The sequence below is a fragment of the Palaemon carinicauda genome, chromosome 40, assembly GCF_036898095.1.
Source record: "Palaemon carinicauda isolate YSFRI2023 chromosome 40, ASM3689809v2, whole genome shotgun sequence".
Lineage (NCBI taxonomy): Eukaryota > Metazoa > Arthropoda > Malacostraca > Decapoda > Palaemonidae > Palaemon > Palaemon carinicauda.
Genome location: NC_090764.1, coordinates 2,726,520 through 2,753,150, shown reverse-complemented (window position 1 = coordinate 2,753,150; position 26,631 = coordinate 2,726,520). Strand labels below are relative to the sequence as shown.

Here is a 26,631-nt window from a genome sequence, read left to right as displayed (position 1 = left end):
AATTCCAAGCCCTGTGTTTTGGCCTAAGCACAGCTCCTATGGTGTTTACGCATCTGATGAGGAATATAGCAAAATTCCTCCACTTATCGGACATCAGAGCCTCCCTTTACTTAGACGACTGGCTGTTGAGAGCCTCCACGAGTCGTCGCTGTCTGGAGAGTCTCAACTGGACTTTGGACTTAATCAAAGAACTGGGTCTGTTAGTCAACATAGAAAAGTCTCAGCTCATTCCCTCCCAATCCATTGTGTACCTGGGAATGGAGATTCGGAGTCAGGATTTTCGGGCTTTTCCATCGGCCCCAAGGATAAGCCAAGCCCTAGATTGCATCATGAGCATGCTGAAGAGGAGCAGTTGCTCGGTGAGACAGTGGATGAGTCTCACAGGGACCCTTTCATCGCTGGCCCTGTTCGTCGAGCTAGGGAGACTCCACCTCCGCCCTCTTCAATTCCATCTTGCAGCTCATTGGGACAAGGGTTTGACTCTCGAAGCAGTCTCTATCCCAGTCACCAAAGAGATGAAGACCACTCTCTTGTGGTGGAAGACCAATCTCCTTCTCAGGGAGGGCCTATCGTTGGCTATTCAGACCCCCAATCTTCATCTCTTCTCAGATGCATCGGACTCGGGCTGGGGTGTGACCTTGAACGGACAGGAATGCTCGGGAACGTGGAACGAGGAACAGGGAACGCTCCACATCAACTGCAAGGAGCTACTAGCAGTTCATTTAGCCCTGCTGAACTTCAAGTCCCTCCTGCTAGGCAAGGTGGTGGAGGTGAACTCAGACAACACCACAGCCTTGGCTTACATCTCCAAGCAAGGAGGGACCCATTCGAGGAGCCTATACGAGATCGCAAGGGACCTCCTCATTTGGTCAAGAAGTCAAAACCTCACTTTAGTCACGAGGTTCATTCAGGGCAACATGAACGTCTCAGCAGATCGCCTAAGCAGAAGGGATCAGGTCATTCCCACGGAATGGACCCTCCACAAGAGTGTGTGCAACAGACTTTGGACCTTGTGGGGTCAGCCTACCATAGATCTGTTTGCCACCTCCATGACCAAGAGACTTCCGCTGTACTGTTCCCCAGTTCCAGACCCAGCAGCAGTTCATGTGGATGCTTTTCTGCTGAACTGGTCCCATCTCGACCTTTACGCATTTCCACCGTTCAAGATAATAAACAAAGTCCTTCAGAAGTTCATCTCGCACGAAGGGACACGGCTGACGCTGGTTGCTCCCCTTTGGCCTGCAAGAGAATGGTTCACAGAGGTACTTCAATGGCTAGTCGACGTCCCCAGGACTCTCCCTCTAAGAGTGGACCTTCTACGTCAACCTCACGTAGACAGGTTGCATCCAAACCTCCACGCTCTTCGGCTGACTGCCTTCAGACTGTCGAAAGATTCGCTAGAGCTAGAGGCTTTTCGAAGGAGGCAGCCAGCGCGATTGCCAGAGCAAGAAGGGTTTCCACTCGTAGAGTCTACCAATCTAAGTGGGAAGTCTTCCGTAGCTGGTGTAGAGCCAATGCAGTATCCTCTACCAATACCTCTGTGACCCAAATAGCTGACTTCCTATTACATCTTAGGAATGAGAGATCCCTTTCAGCCCCTACGATTAAAGGGTACAGGAGTATGTTGGCTTCAGTTCTCCGCCACAGAGGTTTGGACCTTTCTTCCAACAAGGACCTTCAAGACATCCTTAAGTCTTTTGAGACTTCTAAAGAGCGTCGTCTACCCACTCCAGGCTGGAACCTAAACGTAGTCTTAAGGTTCCTTATGTCACCTAGGTTCGAACCTCTCCAGTCAGCTTCCTTCAAGGACCTTACCCTCAAGACTCTTTTTCTCGTCTGCCTTGCAACAGCTAAGAGAGTCAGTGAGGTTCATGCCTTCAGCAAGAACATTGGTTTCACGACCGAATCTGCAACATGTTCTTTTCAGCTCGGATTCTTAGCTAAGAATGAACTTCCTTCGCGTCCTTGGCCTAGATCGTTTGAAATACCTAGCCTCTCCAACATGGTAGGTAACGAGCTAGAGAGAGTTCTTTGCCCTGTCAGAGCTCTCAAGTATTATCTTAATAGGTCTAAACCTATTCGAGGACAGTCAGAAGCCTTATGGTGTGCCATCAAGAAACCTTCGAGGCCCATGTCCAAGAACGGGGTTTCGTATTATATAAGGCTTCTGATTAGAGAAGCCCATTCTCACTTAAAGGAGGAAGACCTTGCGTTGCTGAAGGTAAGGACCCACGAAGTAAGAGCCGTAGCTACTTCGATGGCCTTTAATAAAAACCGTTCTCTGCAGAGCATAATGGATGCAACCTATTGGAGGAGCAAGTCAGTGTTTGCATCATTTTATCTTAAAGATGTCCAGTCTCTTTACGAGAACTGCTACACCCTGGGACCATTCGTAGCAGCGAGTGCAGTAGTAGGTGAGGGCTCAGCCACTACATTCCCTTAATCCCATAACCTTTTTTAACCTTTCTCTTGAATGCTTTTATTGTTGTTTTTATGGTTGTTACGGTAGGCTAAGAAGCCTTCCGCATCCTTTTGATTTGGCGGGTGGTCAATTCATTCTTGAGAAGCGCCTGGGTTAGAGGTTGTGTAGAGGTCCTTTAGTAGGGGTTGCAGCCCTATATACTTTAGCACCTTTGAGTTGATTCAGCCTCCAAGAGGAACGTTGCGCTCAGTAAGGAAGACGAACTTAAAAAAGAGGCAGAGTAACGGTTCAAGTCGACTTCCTTACCAGGTACTTATTATTTCATTGTTATTTGAGATAACTGTTATATGAAATATGGGATACTTAGCTATCCTTTAATCTTGTACACTGGTTTTCACCCACCCCCCTGGGTGTGAATCAGCTACATGATTATCGGGTAAGTTTAATATTGAAAAATGTTATTTTTATTAGTAAAATAAATTTTTGAATATACTTACCCGATAATCATGATTTAATTGACCCTCCCTTCCTCCCCATAGAGAACCAGTGGACCGAGGAAAAATTGAGGAGGTGTCAACAAGAAGTACTATAGTACCTGGCCACAGGTGGCGCTGGTAAGTACACCCCCTTCTAGTATTGTGATAGCTGGCGTATCCCTCCATAGAATTCTGTCGGGCAACGGAGTTGACAGCTACATGATTATCGGGTAAGTATATTCAAAAATTTATTTTACTAATAAAAATAACATATTTAATTTCACAGTAATTTCCATGTAATTGAGGTAGTTATAAAAGGAACTGGAATAGAGATATAGTTGTCCTTCATCACTATTATTGTATTTTATAAATTCTTTTCGAAATATAGCATGATACTACGCATCTAAGATGTAAGTATTCCTAGGCCAAAAAGATTCTATCAAATTTCACGGTAATTTTTATTTGTATTTGTGAACAGATAAAAGAAAAGAAGATGCAAGAAAAACTAGCGTTGAAAGAACGCCAATTAAGAAACAAGCTGGTCAAGTCCTACAAATCAAAGGAAGAGGAGCGCATGGAACAGCAGCGTGAGAAAGTCCGCAAGGCTGTTCAGGGACAGGTGAGCCTAACTACTTTTCATGAGTTAAAAAAATCATTTGGCACAAGCAAAACTTCATTTGTATCTTCCTAGTTTCTTTAGAAATACATTTTATTGCTTTAAGTTGATGCGAGTTAACAGAATGATTTGGCACAAGCAAAACTTCATTTGTATCTTCCTTGATTCTTTAGAAATACATTTTATTGTTTTAAGTTGATGCGAGTTAACAGAATGATTTGGTTCAAGCAAAACTTCATTTGTATCTTCCTTGATTCTTTAGAAATACATTTTATTGTTTTAAGTTGATGTGAGTTAACAGAATGATTTGGCACAAGCAAAACTTCATTTGTATCTTCCTAGTTTCTTTAGAAATACATTTTATTGTTTTAAGTTGATGTGAGTTAACAGAATGATTTGGCACAAGCAAAACTTCATTTGTATCTTCCTTGATTCTTTAGAAATACATTTTATTGTTTTAAGTTGATGCGAGTTAACAGAATGATTTGGTTCAAGCAAAACTTCATTTGTATCTTCCTTGATTCTTTAGAAATACATTTTATTGTTTTAAGTTGATGCAAGTTAACAGAATGATTTGGCACAAGCAAAACTTCATTTGTATCTTCCTAGTTTCTTTAGAAATACATTTTATTGTTTTAAGTTGATGCAAGTTAACAGAATGATTTGGTTCAAGCAAAACTTCATTTGTATCTTCCTTGATTCTTTAGAAATACATTTTATTGTTTTAAGTTGATGCAAGTTAACAGAATGATTTGGCACAAGCAAAACTTCATTTGTATCTTCCTTGATTCTTTAGAAATACATTTTATTGTTTTAAGTTGATGCGAGTTAACAGAATGATTTGGTTCAAGCAAAACTTCATTTGTATCTTCCTTGATTCTTTAGAAATACATTTTATTGTTTTAAGTTGATGCGAGTTAACAGAATGATTTGGTTCAAGCAAAACTTCATTTGTATCTTCCTAGTTTCTTTAGAAATACATTTTATTGTTTTAAGTTGATGCGAGTTAACAGAATGATTTGGTTCATGCAAAACTTCATTCTGAATCTTCGTGGTTTCTTTAGAAATACATTTTATTAATTGTTTTAGGTTGATGCGAGTTAACAGAATCATTTGGCATAAGCAAAACTTCATTTGTATCTTCCTGGTGTCTTTTGAAATAAATTTTATTTATCTAAGTTTTTAGAGAAAATTTTTTCATTTTTGAAGTTATAGATATAGTACTATAGAATTGTATTTACAGTACTGGTTAATGGTAATATTGGTAATATCTATAGCAATATCTGCAGCTGCCTTTTATTTTTAAGTTTTTTAGTCTATTTTCAATTCAGGCTTTGTTGTTTTGAATATGGAACCCAACATTGTTCCCAAGTAAATTATTCAGCTTATAACCTTAATGACCCTTATTAGGGAATCAGTTTGTGAACTTAGTTCGTTGGTAGGTCTGTGAAAACTAGAACATAAGTATATTTCTAATCCAATGGCTGTTCATCATAGCTAATAAAATTATGTTTAGAGCCGTGTTATTAAAAACCAAGCCTTTTTTAAATCGGGTAGCTTAACAATAATTCAAATTTGTTAGTGATGATTTTGGTCTCTAATTATTTCACTTCACCTGTGGTCACAAATTATTCTTGACACTTTTGGTTTCATGTATTGAAATATTCAGATGATCTCTGAAAGATAATTGAATGTAATTCTTTACTCTATCCAGGTCCGCATGCAGAGCGGGATTTCTATAAGATCTCTCTCCTCCATATCAAGTGCTACGTCTGCCAGTGGTTCAGACCTGAGTTCAGATTCGGACTCGGATTCTTCTTCATCTGTGACCCAGACGCCGGATGCAAAATTAACTTTAGGTTTGTTATAATATTAATGTTGTTGTTTTTATTGTTGTCCTGTTGATTTGAGTTCTGGTATAAATTATACTGGGTAGATTTTTTTTTTAAAGTGGAAATGTTTATGATGATGATGATATAGATTTTTCCAAAAACAGTAAATCCATTTAACCGGTATCCTATACATTGGCAACCCTGATTAAATATTATCTAGAACTTCTCGGCAAATGGTGTAAGATTCGTGAGTGTGTACTCTTTATCGGGGATACTGTTATTGTAAGGCCCAAACTCCACGAGAGTTTCCTACTAGACCTTGCATTTCTCCTGAATCTTATAGGCTCCATGCAAGTATGGTTGATGTAGAAACAAAGTTGTTAACCCTTTTACCCCCAGGCTATTTGGAAATTTCCAACCCTTAACCCCCAGGGGTTATTTTTTTCAAGCACATTTTGCAGTATATTTTTTTTAAATTGCTCTAACAGCCTTGATTTTTGTCATAGAGAGGTCAGGTTGGTCTCATTCTTTTGGAAAATGCCTGAAGTTTCTCAAAAAATTATCAAAAATATGCAAAAAAAAATTTAAATAGCAGTTTTTTGCAAGGACGTACCGGTACGTCCATGGGGTAAAGGGATGAGTTTTGTGAAACGTACCAGTACGTCCTTTGGGGGTAAAAGGGTTAACAGGATGATTATGACTGGTTATGGCAATTCTCATTTACAGTTAATGTGAGAGCTTTGGTCTCTTCTCAGAATATTTTGCAATATGGATACTGTTACCAGTGGTTGCAATGTTTGCGTCCCCAATTTTATGGAAACTAGCCAAAGCATCTTATGAATTTGGACTTTGCAACATGGCGAAGATAGGTAAACTGGTCAGCAGAGAACAGAATTCTCCCAGAATATCCTAAAGTTGAGGACTAAAAGTGGGTACTTTTCACTTGGTTAGGGCAGACCTTAGCTATGGTAAGCAGCTTTTCTGGGAGAATACACTCAAATGCAACTATTGTTCTTTAGTTTTGGTCAGTGCCATAGACTCTGTACCATGGACTTCTACTGTCTTGTGTTAAGAGTTTTCATGCTTGAAGGTACACTCAGACACACTATTCTATGTTTCCTTATGTCCTACCCTCATGACTATTTTCCCTATTGGAGCCCCTATGTTCATAGCATCCTTCTTTTCCAACTATGGTTGTAGCTTAGCTAGTAATATTAATAACAATGAAGCTCTATATGGCAGGCTAGGTGCTGCACCCTTCTTGCTATGAAATAGAAGGTTGGCCAAAGATCCTTTGCCAATGGTCATTTATTTGAGAAAATGCTGGATTAGAATAGTCATTACATGTTTGAAATCCAGACAGTAACTGGATCGCTTCTATTTCAGTGTTCAAGGAAGATTATATTGGTATTTAGTAGCGTAACAAACAAAGGAATATGGTTGGAAAGAAACTGAATATCTCATAAGAAAGCGTAATAATTATTCTATATAACATTTATGGTTACATGGAAGAATGATGCAACAGTGCATCATCGGATCCTCAGAGAATTAATATATTGTATTTTGCTTATTCAATTTACAATATTTGCCTGGAATTAATATTATAAACCTTTCTGGTATTTGAATAATTTTCCTATTTCTTTGCACTTTACTCTTTCCTGTATTTGCTAGTATTTGTCGAATTTCTGTTTCTTTGCAGTTCACTCTTTCCTATATTTGCTAGTATTTATCTAATTTTTGTTTCTTTGCAGTTCACTCTTTCCTATATTTGCTAGTATTTGTTGAATTTCTGTTTCTTTGCAGTTCACTCTTTCCTATATTTGCTAGTATTTGTCTAATTTCTGTTTCTTTGCAGTTCACTCTTTCCTGTATTTGCTAGTATTTGTCTAATTTCTATTTCTTTGCAGTTCACTCTTTCCTATATTTGCTAGTATTAGTCTAATTTCTGTTTCTTTGCAGTTCACTCTTTCCTGTATTTGCTAGTATTTGTCTAATTTCTATTTCTTTGCAGTTCACTCTCTCCTATATTTGCTAGTATTAGTCTAATTTGTTTCTTTGCAGGTCACTTTTTCCTATATTTGCTAGCATTTGTCTATTTTCTGTTTCTTTGCAGTTCACTCTTTCCTATATTTGCCAGTATTTGTCTAATTTCTGTTTCTTTGCAGTTCATTCTTTCCTATATTTGCTAGTATTTGTCTAATTTCTGTTTCTTTGCAGTTCACTCTTTCCTATATTTGCTAGTATTTGTCTAATTTCTGTTTCTTTGCAGTTCATTCTTTCCTATATTTGCTAGTATTTGTCTAATTTCTGTTTCTTTGCAGTTCACTCTTTCCTACATTTGCTAGTATTTGTCTAATTTCTGTTTTTTTGCAGTTCACTCTTTCCTATATTTACTAGTATTTGTCGAATTTCTGTTTCTTTGCAGTTCACTCTTACCTATATTTGTTAGTATTTGTCTAATTTCTGTTTCTTTACAGGTCACATGCGTATGGATCACATGGATAAAGAAGAATTGAATAATCCCAATCTTCAGGGTCTTCATCCTGAGGGAGTTAAACCTTTTATGCCTTACTATGATAAATATAACTATCAAGATGGTCATAATTACCCAGAAGAATGGGGTTACAATGAAGGTTACGATCGAGGTCGAGGAAGAGGCCGAGGAAGATGGAGGTTCCCCAGAGGGCCTTGGAGAGGCCGGGGATTTAGAGATCGAGGCAGAGGATTCAGGGATAGAGGCAGAGGGTTCCGTGGTTCGTGGCAAGGCGGTGGCTATGGCTACGACGAAAATAAGAAACCGCTGGAAACTCACAAACCTAAAGAGACTTGGTTCAAAAGAGGGGAAGTGTTAGATGACGATTCAAGGTCAAGGTCTTACTCGCGGTCGAGGTCCCGGTCCCGCTCAAGGTCCAGGCGATATCGTTCAAGATCAAGATCTAGGAGATCGGGTTCCAGGCGTAGGTCAAGGTCCAGATCAAAGAGAACAAGGTCGAGGTCAAGGTCAAGATCCAGATCCAGATCCAAGTCTAAAAGATCAAGAACACGTTCTCGTTCTAGGTCAAAGCGTTCGCGATCGGGGTCGAAATCAAGGTCGAATCGATCGAGATCGAGATCTAGAAAGACTCGTTCTAGATCTAAATCCAGTCGTGCTAGATCTCGTTCAAAGTCGAGATCCAATTCCCAGAAGCGTACCAGAAGTAGGTCCCGAAAACGCTCCAAGTCTCGTTCTCGTTCAAGGTCTCGGTCCAGAAGCCACGGAAGAACCAAAAGACGAAGACATTCCAGCAGCGAGGAACATTCCAGCCACTCAGGCAGTAAGCGTCGGTACAAGCACAGGAGTGAACGCCACAAAGATAAGAATGACGATAAGAAGAGTGCCAACGACATAAACTACGACGATTTACGCGAGAGTGACCTTGAGCTCTCGAGTGATCCGGAGGAGCAGTACTTTCATGATTATTATCCGGATGAAGCACAGGAAGACACTTATTCCTACGATTATTATTCAAGAGGTGGCGGTTGGAGGGGACACATGAATTACGCGAGAGGCTCTCGTGGACGCTGGGGTCGCAACTGGCGTGGACGAGGACGGGGTTGGAACTACCCTGGTTATTCTGAGTATCACGAACATGATAATTGGAGGCACAAAGAGTTGACCGCTGGAGATCATTATCGTGACATGTACCAGAGGTATTTTGAAAGTCTTGCAGACAGAGAAGTAACAGATAAACAAAATACTGAGCAAAATCCTTTAGAAGAAGAGAGAGCTCAACCTGGTCATCAAGATATGAGGGAAAAAGAAAGATACCGATCGAGAGAGAGGGAATCGAGCCACAGAGCTCTATCAGAGGAGAGAAATTTTCCACCAGAGAAGCCTATACGGGATCGCAGCTTAGGCGTTGATGGGAGGCTATATTTTGCAAGGAAATCAGCAGACAAGTTTTCGGGCGATAGTCGTAGGGAGGAATTAAGCTCCAAGAAGCTTGACTTCGGCAAAACTTTCCCAGAGGAAAACATAGTGAAAGAGGAAAGTGAAATAAGAAAGGATTATGGAGATAAGGATCTCAGTCCAAGAGAGTTTTCCCCAGAAAACATTAAACAGGAACCCGGTCGATTCAGAAATCGTGAAAACGTCGGTCCTTTGAAAGGGAGAGAGCGAGGGGATGGTTATAGAAGTAGAGACATTAAGGACAGTGGATTTGAGGCTAATGATGACAAAGCATCGGGATACAATGCGAATAAACTTTCAATTGATGGCAGATGGAAAACGCAGGTCATGAGAGCCGATTTGGAAAGAGAGAAAGGCGCGAGAAAAGAAGGGTCCGTAAAAGACAGATTAAGTTTTGTGAAGCGGGAACCAAACGTCGCACATTCGAAATATAACCCTGGATACGATCATGGTAGAAAACCAGCTCGGAAAAGTCAGAGTGATGCTCGGTTCAATATCGAAAATAGGGGACGTGGCGAGCAGTTGAAATTAAAAGACAGGTTAGATTTTGATCGTGGCAGGGAAAGACCGAGTGGAAGAGGCGTAGAAATCCAGCCCAGACGAAGCGGTCACGGTAGGGAATACCCCGAGAGGCGTGACGTCAAAGTGTTTGACAGGGACGGTCGTGAAGAAAGAAGTGAAAGGAAAGGCAGACTAAATTTTGATAAACAGGACTCCAGAATCAGTTCAGAAAGTGATGGCGAGTCGATGAATGGAAAAGACGCTCGTAAAAAGAGAGAATACAGTGAAAGCAGTGGAAGGAAAGGGAAGGACAGTTATGAAAGTGAGAGAGATTCTGGTGATGATTCTGATGATGATGATGGTGATACCCAGCATAAGAGCCATCATAGAAAGCAAAGAAAGAATGGCAAGAAAAAGAGAGATGAAAGAAGTAGTGATAGAAAGCGTAAACATAAGAAAAAGAAAAAGAAGAAGGAAAGCAGAAGAGACTGAGCAGTGTTTTAAATTTTTCTTTTCAGGTTAATTAGATGAATAAAGACAAAGGGATCATGAACAAAGTGTAAATAAAGTTGTACTGATCCTCGCAAATAGTGTTTTTGAACTTGAGTGTGAATGTTTCTTTTTCAGAGAACTTTTTTCTGAAAGACAGTTTAAAATATAGCCATTCATATCAAAGTGGATATGGCTTAGTGTTTATTACATTTATTTAATGCTGTGAATATTCTATGTCAGTTTATACATTCTTAAAAATATTCTACTTTCATTTACTAACAAGAGAAAGATTGACCAATCAATAAAAACTTGTGCTCTTTTTCAGGTTATTTTACACTGGTAAAATATTAGTGGTCTTTTAGGAATCTTCAGGTGTAAGGACAGAAGAGATAGTTGTGGTGTAGATTGACATTTTAACTATCTGTGGAAAGTGTGGCATCTTTCACACGAAAGATCGTACAGTATAGTGGAAAGATCACTAAACTATATATGATTTATATAGAAAAACATAGACTGGATCAAAAGTGCGTGTTTATGATAAAGTGAAGTAATATAAGAACACGAGTATTCGCTCATTTCATCAATTCGAGTGTACATCATCATATATTTATAGTTACAGTATTATGTTCCTGGTAATCTTAAACCTGTTACCCTTTACTGATGCCATTTCAATGGTCATGTCAGAGAGGGAAAGTGTGCAATTTCTAGATAGAAATTTCTCAAAGCAGTAGTTTAGTGTTACATAAAATCTCCTGAATCGAGAATGCCTGCTGAGCATTTTACTTTTACACTGGCAGAAATATTTTTTAGTAATCAGTGTTTCTGCCCGTTTAACTATAGTCCATTTCTTTTAGCGAGACAGATTTGCACTGACTTGCAGCGATGCCCTTTTAGCTCGGAAAAGTTTCCTGATCGCTGATTGGTTAGAATTATCTTGTCGAACCAATCAGCGATCAGGAAACTTTTCCGAGCAAAAAGGGCACCGCCGCGAGTCGGTGCAAATCTGCCTCGCTAAAAGAAATGGACTATAGTGTTTAGTTATGTATAACCTTGTTGGTTATTTCAGCATGAAATGTGAGATTGAATGTTTATTCAGGCAAGTGATGACTTTGGTTTGTTAAAGGATGTTTTCTTTTTTAAAAATTCTTTAAAATCTCAACCAATTATTTTCTGTTGTGCATACTATACTGGGTACTTTTAGGTGAGTGGTAAACTTTATTATTTCAATACATCATGGGTCAATGCAACATTTTATTGAACTGCTTTATAAAAGAAACTGGAAACTTCTTTTCAAAAGGGTACTTGCATCCCAACATATGCAAGGAAAGTTATAAAACCAGAATTAAAGAAATTAAAGTATTATTCAAAGGAATGTTTTTCCAGTGCAGATTGAACAGTGAAGTATTACCTACCTTGAAAGGAGATATTTTTTAGCATTGTTATTCACGCTCTGATTCTTGAACCTGTGATTTTATTGTATAGTATTCTATTTGATTTCATTAAGTATCGACCTTATAGCAGTAAGCAAGCAACTTTTGAGACTATTGGGAATATTTTATACAGTATAGGTTTTTACTGTAAGAATTGATAAACATCTTGGTTAATTGTCCCGTCTGGTCAACACAGAAACTTAAAAAAAAGACATTGGTGCACTTTTCACCAGCATGAATAGCTGTGCTTTACCTATGTTTAATCATGTGTGAAAGCTATTAGACTAAGTTATCAAATTTAGTTTCTAACCTCTTTCATATTTCCTTGTTTGATTTTGCCTTCATTTGAAAAAAATCTTTAATTATATTTCACACATTTTTTATCTTGATCATACTAAGGATGAATAAAATGATTGACGGCACCATTGTGATCTTAGTAGGAACAGCGTATGGATCTCCTCTACCTAATGTTTGACTATATATTTTGACCAAGGTTCTAGAGTACAGTATATTAGTTTTATTTAAACGTATTTCCCATAAACCTCCAAACGCCCAATTGTGAAAGCAATTCTAGAAAGGTAAGTAGATTTCCTGACCATTCATCTAAAACTACCCATACGAAGGAATGGCCTTCAGCGGGACTTTTTTGTGATCTATACTTCACAGCTGAAGTAAAATCCCCTTTTAGAAACGTTGGACTGCGCATATGTTTTAGTAAAGTTAAAAAAAAGATTATTCATGATATCATGAACTTCTTTGCTCTCCTATGTTACATACTTAACTAAAGATTAGTTTTCTTTTGATATATGTCATATTTTCCTGCTGCTTCTGCACCACGTTTATGTGTATTAGGTGGAACAAGCAATTGTGACCAAGAGGTCTTATTGTTCTGTTTTTTTACGGACATTCCCACAGCTATAACTATGGTTTTGTACCCTTCTATTTGTCAGGTCATTTGAATTGACTGTGACAAGCTAGTTATAAATATATGACTAAGAATTGGAATAGGAAATTGGCTAGAATTCATAAGATATGTATGTATCATTTCTTTCTTAAGTACTTGAAACACATTAATTTCAACCCATAGCTCGCTGTGCTCTCTCCATCCTAGTATTGAGAAATATATGATTAGTAGAAGATTGAAAAGTATGTGTTTCCAGTCACGCATATAGGTTAACTACTGTTTTGTTAATTTTATCTGGCACTGTCGTTCTCTGTTCTTTGTCTGATAGCTTGACCAAATGGTGTCAGTAAAATCAGGTTGTCTATAGACTTAAAATCTGTTTAAATTTGATAAGTAATTGTTCATGTTTGTTATACAATTACTATAAGTGTAATGCCATTTTTATTTTGCTTGTATATTTAAGGTGTGAAAACTACTGTCTTTTGTATAACAATAACAGAAGGTTTATAATTCCAAAATACTTATGTTTATTTTGTAAATGGCCATCTCTTTACAGAATGTGAAAATGGAACATTAAGGATGAAAATAGTTCATGAGCAAATTTAATGTACGCATCGTGTAGTGGTACAGTATATGTAAATACAGCATTCTAATTTCAGGAGCGTTGAACTATTTTGCAGTGGACATTTTCTCTACTAAAAGTGGTAGACGTCGTATAGTAAGTGCGTAGAAAACGCTCGAAAACAATTCCTAGAAATTTCTAAAATGTGAATAATTTTATTTGTGAGAGTTGGTGCTTTAGATGACAAATCTAGTACATTTTATTTTATTTTTGAACATGAAGCATGACTTAAGTAATACGTAGAGAAAAGAAGGAATCTTAACTAATTTGCGTACCTAAATATTAGGTGATTAAAGAAAGACATTGTAATTTGAAGATAATTCTTGTGAAATTAATTTCTTGAAGTTACACCTTTTGGTGAAGTACAGAACTGTCATGTGATGAAAATGGTGAAGAGTGATTAGACAATATCAAACAAAAACTATGACTTCATACTGTTCAAGAATGTTTCAACATTGAGTGTGAAATCAAGTGGTTATTTATTTCTGTGATGACATTATATTTAGTCATCTTCGACAGTTTATTTGCTTTGTCTATATTACTAAGTTGATTGATGTCCAAGTTTTATGTGAGAGGAAGTGTTAAGACTCAATTTATTTCAATTGTATCATACCATATGAATTACACTTTGTGTTTAGCAAGAAAATTATTAGTTGTGAATGTGCAACGCTTCATATGTATTTGGAAAAAAAATATGAATTATTTATGTTGTATTGATGTATATTCTGGTCAGATTATTCTGTTAGATTATAATAATTTATGGTTATTTTTACAGGAAAAAAGTTAATTCAGTAATACTATTTCAGATGACTGAAGAATACTTTGACATAAGGACAGATCATGTGCCTTTTTATTACAGAGAGTTTGAGTGTACACTGTTTAGAAAGTCCCAGAGGTCGACCGTATTTACATATGACGAGTGCCTAGTCCCCTCTCCACCCAAGCTGGGACAAAGGAGGGTCAGGCAATGGCTGCTGATGACTCAGCAGGTCGGACCATAGCCTCGTCAAAATCCCAGTCCCTAGCTTGCAAGGACGGTTAAGTTACAAGTACTTCTGGATCCTTTCAGCCTTGAGAGATGGGAACAGTTCCAATAGGCTACCGGTATTAATACAGTCACTGTGAGGTTTGCCCTCATTGTCTGGGCAGTTTTGATTCTTTGGTACTAAAGTGACATTGATATTGTAAAGGCAGACTTCTATGGTGAGATCGATGGTAAGTATAGAAGAATTGTGTATGTCCTCCAAATTTTATAAAACCAGTATGCATAATGTGTTGCATAACTGCTGATTTACGGTCAACAAAAACTTAAATATACTATAGTCTGGTCTTAAGCGTTTTACTTTACACAGTATGATATTGAAGAAGAAATGTTTGTTCCACTTTTTCAGAAAAAAGTGATAAAAAAAACATACTAAGTCAACTAGTATTCATGTTTATTTGGATGAATGATATTGAAGAAAAAATGTTCGTTCCACTTTTTCAGAAAAATTATAAAAAACATATTAATAAAACTAGGTGAACCCTCGTTTATCGCGGTAGATAGGTTCCAGACGCGGGCGCGATAGGTGAAAATCCGCGAAGTAGTGACATCATATTTACCTATTTATTTAACATGTATATTCGGACTTTTAAAACCTTCCCTTGTACGTAGTACTGTTAACAAACCACCCTTTAATGTACAGAACACTTAATGCACCCTAAACTAAAACAGGCACAAATATTAAAGGCGATTTTATATCATGCATTTCCTAAACACCTAAAAAGCACGATAAAAAATGGCAACCAATGTTTTGTTTACGTTCATCTCTGATCATAATGAAGAAACAAACTCATTTAGTGTACACATATATGTATAGGTTAGTTTTTGCATCGATTATATTGATTATACAGTACTGTATGTTGATTTTTTTATTACCAATGTTTTAGTTTACGTATTTTTCTTAGGACTTCCAAATGAAATCTTTTTCTTTATGACGCCGCCTGAAACGACGGCGTGTACGCTCAGTAAACAACCACGCTCAGAACAAACAAGGCATTTAACGCGCATGATGATAGTGATAAATAATGATACAGTACATACAGTATTTACAGTAAAAGCATTTACAAAATATGTTACCTTACAAATATAAATTATACAGTATTGTACGTAGCAAAGCAGGAAAACAATTTACGAGAGAGAGAGAGAGAGAGAGAGAGAGAGATTGTTTTACGTACGTAAATGTAAATTTTAAACAAAAAAAATATGATAGGTTACAACATGTAGACTTTTAAAACCTTCCCTTTAACTTAATGCATACAGTACGTACATTACTAAACTATAAAACAGGCAGTAAGAATATTAAAGTAAAAAATAAAGATTGTTACTGTACTCACCACGAAAGAAGTTGAAGAAAAACTTGAATGGTGATGGCGATGAATTTGCTGCACAGTAGAAATGATGATGATGAAGCTGATGATGTGTTCTACTGTGCAGTCAATGATAGTATTTTACGTCTCTTCAGACGGAGGTGTCTTTTCCTGGGACACCTCTTCAACTTCTTCCTGGGAAACTTCTTCAATTTCTTCCGAAGGCGTACTAGCAGGAGGAACTGGCTCTTTTTTGCGAGGCTGGAAGAACATTGTGATCGGAAGTTGTTGCCGCTGCTTCTTTTTTCGATCCAAGAGCATCCTGTAGGGAGTCATGATGTCATCGACCTTGTTGGAGAATTGCATCGAGCGACCCATATCCTCGTCCCACTCTTGTAACATTTCTTTTGCCTCCTTGATATGGTTGCAGAACTTGGCAAGCCGTTCTAATGTTAAGCCCGTTTCTTCGACATTTTCTTGGGTCTCTTCCTGGGTATCACTCTCTTCCTCACTTGCCGATTTCGTCAGGTCTTCGAGGTCTGCGTCAGTTAGGGGCTGGGAATGGCAGTCCAACAACTCGTCGACGTCTTCAGTCGTCATGTCGCCAAACCCGTCACCTCCAATTATGGCAGCCAACTGCACAGATTTCCGTATTGCAGAGTGTTGGATTTCCGACGGAGTAAATCCCTTGTCGTCGTAAACAATATCGGGCCACAACTTCTTCCAGCTCGCATTCACGGTTGCAGGTTTCATCTCTTGAAGTGCCTTCTGAATATTCTGCAGGCACGTGGCTATGGTGTACTGCCGCCAGTACGCCTTCAAGTTGAAATCTTCATCCTCGTCATCTTGGGCAGCATCCACACACGCAACGAGGTCCGCCAAGGTATTCTTCGTGTAGAGGGCCTTGAACGCCCTGATAACCCCCTGGTCCATCGGTTGAATTAATGACGTGGTGTTGGGTGGCAGGAACTCAACCTGAATGCCCTCATGCGACAGGTCAGTTGCGTGTCCACCAGCGTTATCCATAAGGAGAAGGATCTTGAATGGCAAGCCCTTCTCTACGAGATATTTGCTGACTTGCGAGATAAAACACTGGTGGAACCAGTTGGAGGTCAGCATCTTCGTAATCCATGCTTTTTGATTATGCATCCAGTACACGGGAAGGAGATTCTTATTTTTATTTTTCAAAGCGCGAGGATTTTTCGACTTATAAATAAGCCCCGGCTTTAACAAAAATCCAGCAGCATTGCCACACATCACGAGGGTAACGCGATCCTTGAATGCCTTAAAGCCAGAGGCTTTGGCTTCCTCTTTGAACAGGAAAGTTCGCGACGGCATTCTCTTCCAAAACAAGCCAGTCTCATCCATATTAAAGACTTGTTCCGGCTTGTATCCACCTTCGGCGATAATATTCTTGAACGTCTGGTTCACGTAAGTTTCAGCAGCGGCAGTGTCAGCGGAAGCAGACTCCCCATGCAGGGAAACGCTTTTCAGGGCGAAGCGTTTCTGAAACTTCGCGAACCATCCTTTGCTTGCGGAAAAACGTTTCTGAGGCTGGGAATCAGTGGATGTCCCTGGTTGAGGATCATCTGCATCATCATCATCTTCAGCATGGTTGCCGTCGTCGTCTTTAGGTTCCTTTGCAGCAAAATTCTCATATAAACTCAAAGCCTTTGTTTGGATGGTGTTCGTATCCAACGCTATGTTCTTCTTCCGGCAGTCGGCAATCCACACAGCTAAAGCACCTTCCATGCGTACGATCGTTTTATTACGCGTTGTAACGACTCGCTTCGCTGATCTGCTAAAGGTGATTGCAGCCGTCTTTCTAATGTTCGCCTCGTCCTTTTTGATATAGCGAACGGTGGATTCGTTGATGCCAAAATGGCGGCCGGCGGCCGCGTAACTTCTACCATCTTTTAACATGTCGAGAAGCATAACCTTCTCAGCTATCGTCATCATCCTTCGGTGGCGTTTAGGCTCACTACCAGCCTTAAGAGAAGCAGAACGCTTGGGAGCCATTACAGTAGGATTTACGTACAGTACTGTAACAAAAAGTTCAACTTAAAAAAGGTCGCACACAGCACAGATTAAACTTCACAAACTTAAGAACGTCTACTCAGCGATACGCGGTAAGAGAAAGTGAACGATCCAGCCCCGCGAGAACTTTGATGCTGCGGGTAGAAGATGCGGGCAAAACACCAATCACAGGCTAGATAACAAAACTTGAGTTCTGATTCGTCATCTATCAGCGCTTGAACCAATCACAACCCGTCTTACAGTACTATGATGCATTGGTTACTCATAGAAGATGCCCCGCGCATACTGAACGTACGTAGATTAAGTACAATACCTTAATAATAATAAATAATGATAATAATACTGTACAGTAATAATAATAATGATAATAATAATAACAATAATAATTTTATTAACAACAACAACAATAATAATAATAAAAATTTACGTACGCTATTTTTCAATATTAATCTTACCCGATAATCATGTAGCTGTCAACTCTGTTGCCGACAGAAATCTACGGTCGGGATACGCCAGCGATCGCTATACAGGTGGGGGTGTACACAACAGCGCCATCTGTGGTCAGGTACTCCAGTACTTCTTGTCAACACCACCTCAATTTTTCCTCTGTCGTGCCTCCGGCTAGACCTACATGGATACGCTGTTGATTCTTGAGTTATTGTTCACGATTTGGTGATGTATTTGCTCTAGAGTTTAGCCTTCGCTATTCAGGAAGCTTTATCATTAGCTTAGCAAGTTTTTTGGAATTAATTTGATTTAATTTTGGTGACGAAGAGAGTATGAACTCTCTTTCACTTTTAAATGGCCGACCCTTCCCTTAGTCGGAAGTGTTGGTGTTGAAGAGAGTATAGACTCTCTTTCTTAATTTTGCTTAACAAAGTTATAGATTTATTTTATATCTCTCCGCCTTTTATAGGCCTCTTCGATTAACAAAATGCGACCTTTCCTAATAGTAGGCGGTCTTTTCTTGGAACCGAAGTTAATTAATATTGAGCCCGTCATTTCGTTTTTACCTGTTAACATTTTATGCTATTTTAATGTTTTTGAAAGAATTTCTTTGATAGTCTCGTACTGTTTTCAAAGTTGAACTAACGTTTTGTTTTGTCTCTGCAGTTGTTGACGTTCAGAACGTTCAACTTGCGCTCTATCGTTACGATAGAGAGAGAGATTCACGGTTTCACGTTGCAGTAAGAGTAAACCGATTCTAGCGTTTTGTTCATTCTTTCTTAGCTTAAATGGTTTTTATTCTAATAAAGGAACTTTTTATTTGGGAAATCTTTCAGTTTTTTTTTTTTTTTTTTTTTCCTTTAACAATAATATGTTTTAACGATATATATAATTGGGCTCATCTCTCAGGTTCTAAGTCAAAGAGAGAGAGAGAGAGATAGAGACGGAGGGAGAGAGAGGAGGGTAAACGTTTCGTTCAAGCGGGTAACGTTGTTATCGTTTTTGCTCTTCTCCCTAGTCTCTTTAGGGGAAGAAGGTAAACGTTTCTAGAGTTTTATTCTTGTTCCCAGGCTTTTTGCGGTGAGAGATTTTAAACGTAGTTTATTTGATCTAGTGTTTAGTCTCTTTTCCAGCCACTGAATTATTTATCTTTCATTATGTTTTTCTGTTACATTGTAATACTGTTTTCGCGATTACTAACTTTTAATGAAGGATAGAATTGCGTGTTTCAGGTACAAACCACTTAAAGTTTCGAGTTCAGTGAAATAAGTGCAAACAGAAAATCAAAAGTGATAAAGTGATAAGCGCAAAGTGTTACAGTGTTGCGTTCGAGGGTTCGTCTGTTCGTGCCAGTTGTTCGCCTAGTCTGGGACCTCTTACAAGCTCCCAAGCAGGGGAGAAGTAACGTCGAAGGACTTATGGGTTCATCAGGCCTTGATCGACGAACAGACGTTTCCCTCCGTGGTTTCGGGTGTAACCAACTCACGTAGCCGACGTGATCACCCCACCCACACAAAGACGAGAGAGCCCATTTATTCCTCGTCTGCGGAAGAGGTTTCTCGCAGAAACCATGGACCAAATCTTGCAGCTTTTAGTGCAAGTCGGTCCCTTCCGCGCAAGTCCAACTCCTAGGTGTAGCCATTAACACTGGGTCAGTTCGGACTTGCTGCAGTACGACAACTGCACACCTCCCAGAGAGGCAAGGTGGTACCGCAACAGGCAGTAACTCCGTCTGTTGCCGCACCAGCTGTTTTAGACCCTCAGTCTCACGGACAGTAGCTCCGTTTGTTGTTGTCTTTCATAGACCCTAGTGGTCTATGCTGCAGACAATGCAGTCTCAGCTTGCGGTTTTGATGCAGGAGTTTCAGGCAGAGAAGGTTAGCACACCTCCTCCTGCGAGCGCTCCTCCACCTCTGCGCAGTCCACCCTGCCAGACGTATGATGTTGAGGCTCCTCCTGCCTCCATGCGTGAGCTGCCGCATTGGGAGTTGCCAGGTACCAGCGCTATGCAGCAACCTCCACTTTCCTTGAGGCAGGAGCCTCTTGCTATGCGGCAACCTCCTCAACCCTTGAGGCAGGAGCCTCATGCTTCGCAGCAACCTCCTCTACCCATGAGGCAGGAGCCTCATGCGTTGCGGCAACCTCCTCCATCCTTGAGGCAGCAGCCTCATGCGTTGCGGCAACCTCCACCATCCTTGAGGCAGCAGCCTCATGCTATGCGGCAACCGCCTCAACTCTTGAGGCAAGAGCCTCTCTCTGCGCAGCTACCTCCTCAACCCTTGAGGCAGACGCAACTCTTGAGGCAGGAACCTCATGCTATGAGGCAGCCGCCTCAACCCATGAGGCAGGAGCCTCATGCTATGAGGAGCCTCATGCTATGAGGAGCCTCATGCTATGCGGCATCCTCCTCAACCCATGAGGCAGGGACCTCATGCTATGAGGAGCCTCATGCTATGCGGCATCCTCCTCAACCCATGAGGCAGGAGCCTCATGCTATGCGGCAACCTCCTCTACCCATGAGGCAGGAGCCTCATGCTATGCGGCATCCTCCTCAACCCATGAGGCAGGAGCCTCATGCTATGCGGCATCCTCCTCAACCCATGAGGCAGGAGCCTCATGCTATGCGGCATCCTCCTCAAACCATGAGGCAGGAGCCTCATGCTATGCGGCAACCGCCTCAACCCATGAGGCAGGAGCCTCATACTATGCGGCATCCTCCTCAACGCATGCGGCATGAGCCTCATCCCTTGCAGCATGAGCCTCATCCCATGCAGCATGAGCCTCATACCATGCAGCATGAGCCTCATCCCATGCAGCATGAGCCTCATCCCATGCAGCATAAGCCGCACGCCATGCAACATGCTCTGCTTTCCTTACAGCATGCTCTACATACAGCATGCTCTGCATACAGCATGCTCTGCATACCTTACCGCATGCTCCTCAGTCACACATCTTTGGTTGTTGCCAACTCACAAGATTGTCAAGCAGTTTCATAACGTTGCCTTCTGGTCTGCTGCTTTGCACCAGTGAAACCCTCACTGAGAGAACTTAGCTTTTCTCGGATATGGTTCCTGTAGATGAGAAAGTGCTATTCTCCCTCCTTCTGATATTCCCTTGAGGACTCTGTCATTTGGAGAGGAGCCTTTAGCTGCTTAGCCTCCTATGGACTTTTATTTAAGCATAACATGCTTCCAGGGAGGGTAATGGTTCCACTTCAGTCGCTAACCCCGTCTGTTACCACACCTGCTCCCATAGACCTTGAGCTTTGTTGCAAGACATGCAGTCCAAGCTTAGTCCTTGTTAGAGGATTTTTTGTTTACGGAGTCAGTGTGTCACTGGGAAGACGTTCAACAACCAGCAGAAGTGACTTGTTGTGACGCAGTGCGGCAACCTCAGCAACCCGATAAGGAGTTGTCTGTACGACCCAGACAGTCTAGACAGCTTCGGGTTGTCGCTGTACTTCCTCGCTTCCCCATGGTTGACAGTTCACAGACTGTGCAGCAGTACCATGATCTTGTGTCCGGCTCCGTCAGACGACTGGCTTTTAAGAGCTCCCACAAGTCGTCGCTGTCTGGAGATTCTCAGATGGACTATGGATCTGACCAAGGAACTGGGCCTCCTGGTCAATTTTGAGGAGTCCCAGCTCGTCCCATCCCAGACCATTGTCTACCTGGGTATGGATCTTCAGAGTCGAGCTTTTCGGGCTTTTCCGTCGGCCCCAAGGATCTACCAAGCCCTAGAATGCATCCAGAGCATGCTGAGAAGTAACCGATGCTCAGTCAGGTAGTGGATGAGTCTAACAGGGACACTTTCATCGCTGGCCCTGTTCATCGAGTTAGGGAGACGCCACCTCCGCCCCCTTCAGTATCATCTAGCTGCTCACTGGATAAAGGACATGACGCTAGAGACGGTCTCAGTTCCTGTTTCCGAAGAGAGGAGGTCTACTCTCACGTGGTGAAAGAACAGCTTTCTTCTCAAGGAAGTCTACCTTTGGCTGTTCAGAAGCCCGACCGCCGTCTCTTCTCTGACGCATCAGACACGGGCTGGGGTGCGACTTTGGACGGACAGGAATGCTCGGGAACATGGAATCAGGAGCAAAGGACACTTCACATCAATTGCAAGGAGCTGTTGGCGGTTCATCTGGCCTTGATAAACTTCAAGTCCCTCCAGCTTAACAAGGTGGTGGAGGTGGACTCTGACAACACCACAGCCTTGGCTTACATCTCCAAGCAGGGAGGGACTCATTCGTGGAAGTTGTTCTAGATCGCAAGGGTCCTCCTCATCTGGTCAAAAGATCGAAAGCTCACGCTGGTAACGAGGTTCATTCAGGGCGATATGAATGTCATGGCAGATCGCCTTAGCCGGAAGGGTCAGGTCATCCCCACAGAGTGGACCCTTCACAAGAATGTTTGCAGCAGACTTTGGGCCCTGTGGGGTCAGCCAACCATAGATCTGTTCGCTACCTCGATAACCTAGAGGCTCCCGTTGTATTGTTCTCCGATTCCAGACCCAGCAGCAGTTCACGTGGATGCTTTTCTGCTGGATTGGTCCCATCTCGACCTGTATGCATTCCCGCCGTTCAAGATTGTCAACAGGGTACTTCAGAAGTTCGCCTCTCGCAAAGGGACACGGCTGACGTTGGTTGGCTCCGCTCTGGCCCGCGAGAGAATGGTTCATAGAGGTACTGCAATGGCTGGTCGACATTCCCAGGACTCTTCCTCTAGGAGTGGACCTTCTACGTCTACCTCACGTAAAGAAGGTACACCCAAACCTCCACGCTCTTCGTCTGACTGCCTTCAGACTTTCGAAAGACTCTCAAGAGCTAGGGGCTTTTCGAAGGAGGCAGCCAGAGCGATTGCCAGAGCAAGGAGGACATCCACTCTCAGAGTCTATCAGTCTAAAGGGGAAGTCTTCCGAAGCTGGTACAAGGCCAATGCAGTTTCCTCAACCAGTACCACTGTAACCCAGATTGCTGACTTCCTGTTACATCTAAGGAACGTAAGATCCCTTTCAGCTCCTACGATCAAGGGTTACAGAAGTATGTTGGCAGCGGTTTTCCGCCACAGAGGCTTGGATCTTTCCACCAACAAAGATCTACAGGACCTCCTTAGGTCTTTTGAGACCTCAAAGGAACGTCGGTTGTCCACTCCAGGCTGGAATCTAGACGTGGTCCTAAGGTTCCTTATGTCATCAAGATTTGAACCTCTCCAATCAGCCTCTTTTAAGGACCTCACATTAAAACTCTTTCCTCGTGTGCTTGACAACAGCTAAAAGAGTAAGTGAGATCCACGCCTTCAGCAGGAACATATTTTCACATCTGAAACGGCTACATGTTCCTTGCAGCTCGGTTTTTTGCTAAATCGAGCTTCCTTCACGTCCTTGGCCTAAGTCGTTCGAGATCCCAAGCCTGTCCAACTTGGTGGGGAACGAACTGGAGAGAGTACTTTGTCCAGTTAGAGCTCTTAGGTACTATCTAAAAAGGTCATAACCTTTACGAGGACAATCGGAAGCCTTCTCTTCCAAGGTCTAAAACTCAGTTTATTACTAATTCAGGCTCCTGATTAGGGAAGCACATTCTCATCTGAAGGAAGAAGACCTTGCTTTGCTGAAGGTAAGGACACATGAAGTGAGAGCTGTGGCTACTTCAGTGGCCTTCAAACAGAACCGTTCTCTGCAGAGTGTTATGGATGCAACCTATTGGAGAAGCATGTCAGTGTTCGCATCATTCTATCTCAAAGATGTCCAGTCTCTTTACGAGAACTTACACCCTGGGACCATTCGTAGCAACGAATGCAGTAGTAGGCGGGGGCTCAGCCACTACATTCCCATAATCCCATAACCTTTTTAACCTCTCTCTTGAATACTTTTTATGGGTTGTACGGTCAGCTAAGAAGCCTTCCACATTCTTGTTGATTTGGCGGGTGGTCAATTCTTTCTTGAGAAGCGCCGAGGTTAAAGGTTGTGATGAGGTCCTTTAGTATGGGTTGCAGCCCTTTATACTTCAGCACCTAAGAGTCGTTCAGCATCCTAAGAGGACCGCTACGCTCAGTAAGGAAGACGTACTTAATAAAGGCAGAGTAATGGTTCAAGTCGTCTTCCTTACCAGGTACTTATTTATTTTATGTTATTTTTGAATAACTAATAAAATAAAATACGGGATACTTAGCTTCTTTGTTAACATGTATGCTGGTCTCCACCCACCACCCTGGGTGTGAATCAGCTACATGATTATCGGGTAAGATTAATATTGAAAAATGTTATTTTCATTAGTAAAATAAATTTTTGAATATACTTACCCGATAATCATGATTTAATTGACCCACCCTTCCTCCCCATAGAGAACCAGTGGACCGAGGAAAAAATTGAGGTGGTGTTGACAAGAAGTACTGAAGTACCTGACCACAGATGGCGCTGTTGTGTACACCCCCACCTGTATAGCGATCGCTGGCGTATCCCGACCGTAGATTTCTGTCGGCAACAGAGTTGACAGCTACATGATTATCGGGTAAGTATATTCAAAAATTTATTTTACTAATGAAAATAACATTTTACGCCTCTCTCTCTCTCTCTCTCTCTCTCTCTCTCTCTCTCTCTCTCTCTCTCTCTCTCTCTCTCTCTCTCTCTCTCTCGTACGCTTATTCGAAATGTGATTTTTGCAACAAAGAATATTATTGGATGCAGTACTGTACTACGTACGTATACATACAAAAGATTCATGGAAAAGAAGCACATCCATTACAGTACACACCATTCTAATATGGTATGACTGCATCTGATTTGCGTTTCATGTTCGATTTAATTTTACTACGTACTGAATTATCGTATGATCACATTCTCTTTTCGTGTTTTATTTCTTTCTGTGCTGAATTATATATCATATGTAATGCAATGAACAATCAGTAAGAGCAGATATTACTAATTACAGTATTAATGGAATTACAGGTAACAAAATATCGTATTTGGGGGTCTTCAGATTTCGCGGTATTTTCGAATTTTCCGGAAAATCCGCGATATGTATATATATATGGGTTATGGAAAAACCCCGCGAAGTGGTGAATCCGCGATTGTCGAACCGCGAAGTAGCGAGGGTTCACTGTATTCATGTTTATTTGGATGAATGATATTGAAGAAAAAATGTTCGTTCCACTTTCTCAGAAAAAGTGGTAAAAGAATACACAAAGTGAACTACAGTCCATTTCTTTTAGTGATGCAGATTTGCACCGACTCGCAGCGGTGCCCTTTTAGCTCGGAAAAGTTTCCTGATCGCTGATTGGTTGGACGAGATAATTCTAACCAATCAGCGATCAGGAAACTTTTCCCAGCTAAAAGGGCACCGCTGCGAGTCGGTGCAAATCTGCATCGCTAAAAGAAATGGACATTAGTATTCATGTTTATTTTGATTAATTTGTTTCTCTTGTCATGCAGTATATGTTTGCTCAATGTAGATTATAACATTATCCGGGTAATTTTAATTTGCTAAAATGTACGGTAAGTATTGCTTGCTCTGAAATATGGCTGGAGTGATTTATTGCTTTGCATGTTGGTGATGGAACAAATCTGAAATTATTTAATCAAAACATTGCTATCAATTTGAATTTGGAGTTCATGTAGCATCAAATTATTTGTTTGATATAATTCCATTTTCTTTTTACAAAAATTAGCCTTTGTTGTACATTTTCATAACCTCCAGTCAAAGTTATTCACATTATTGTTGCAGTTACATTTTCTTTGCAAGCTATAAGTGTTTTTTTTTATTCATTACTTATCTATAGTTTTTTTTAGAGGTAATGTGCTGTGTTCTCTCCATGGTTTTCCTTTGTTAAAACTCCTTTATTTCCTATTCCCTTTCCTCACTGGTATAATTTCACTGTTGGCACCACTAGTCTTGTAGCAGTCTGCTTTTCCAAGCGGGGCTGTAGTTTGGCTATCAATAATGATGATAAACCCAATTATTTTGGGGTCAATACCCTCCACCAGGTATCTTCAATAAAAAAAAGGTGTGCGCGTGGTCTATTATCTCGGTGTGCCTTGATTTCAGGAATCGGATTTGGCTAAGACCTATTCTTTGTTTCCTATACAAGACGTAGTTTGTATATTTAGGAAAATCCAATTTAATTTAGAAATATTTCCTGTAGTTATATGTCATCATATCTGCTAAATAAAATAACCCAATTTATGAAAAATTAAATTTATTTAGCTTTCGAAGGGACTATTTCCCTTCCTCTTCAGAAAACAGTGTTTTCTGAAGAGAAAGGGAGATGGTCCCTTCAAAAGCTAAACAAATTTAATTTTTCATACATTGTAGGTTATTTTATATATCAAATTCACGGAAAATTGTGTATCTTAATGTCTGCCTCTAAAAGTTCAAAAGTCACTGTTTGGCTGAAGTAATCGATAAGATGTTGGTCTATTGCTCAATGTCTTAAAGAACGTTCACGGGTGCTAACAAGGAATGTTGGTAGTGGTGGTGGTGGGGGGCCAGTAGACACTTTGTAGTAACGGGGGATTTTGAGGAGGGAGATGTCTAATTGGGAAGGAGCCTCTGGTAGTGGTA

The 26,631-nt window shown here is 40.7% G+C and overlaps 1 protein-coding gene across 1 annotated transcript in view; it reads left to right on the top strand.

Annotated features, from left to right (window-relative positions):
* LOC137631518 (trichohyalin-like) overlaps positions 1-11,073 on the top strand; it is a 91,335-nt gene extending 80,262 nt beyond the window's left edge. Inside the window, exons 9-11 of the mRNA XM_068363268.1 lie at positions 3,377-3,517; positions 5,229-5,373; positions 7,824-11,073. Coding sequence (XP_068219369.1) covers positions 3,377-3,517; positions 5,229-5,373; positions 7,824-10,288 — 2,751 coding nt within the window. The 3' untranslated portion in view covers positions 10,289-11,073. The remainder of the gene's footprint in view (positions 1-3,376; positions 3,518-5,228; positions 5,374-7,823) is intronic.
* Positions 11,074-26,631: the final 15,558 nt, after the last annotated feature.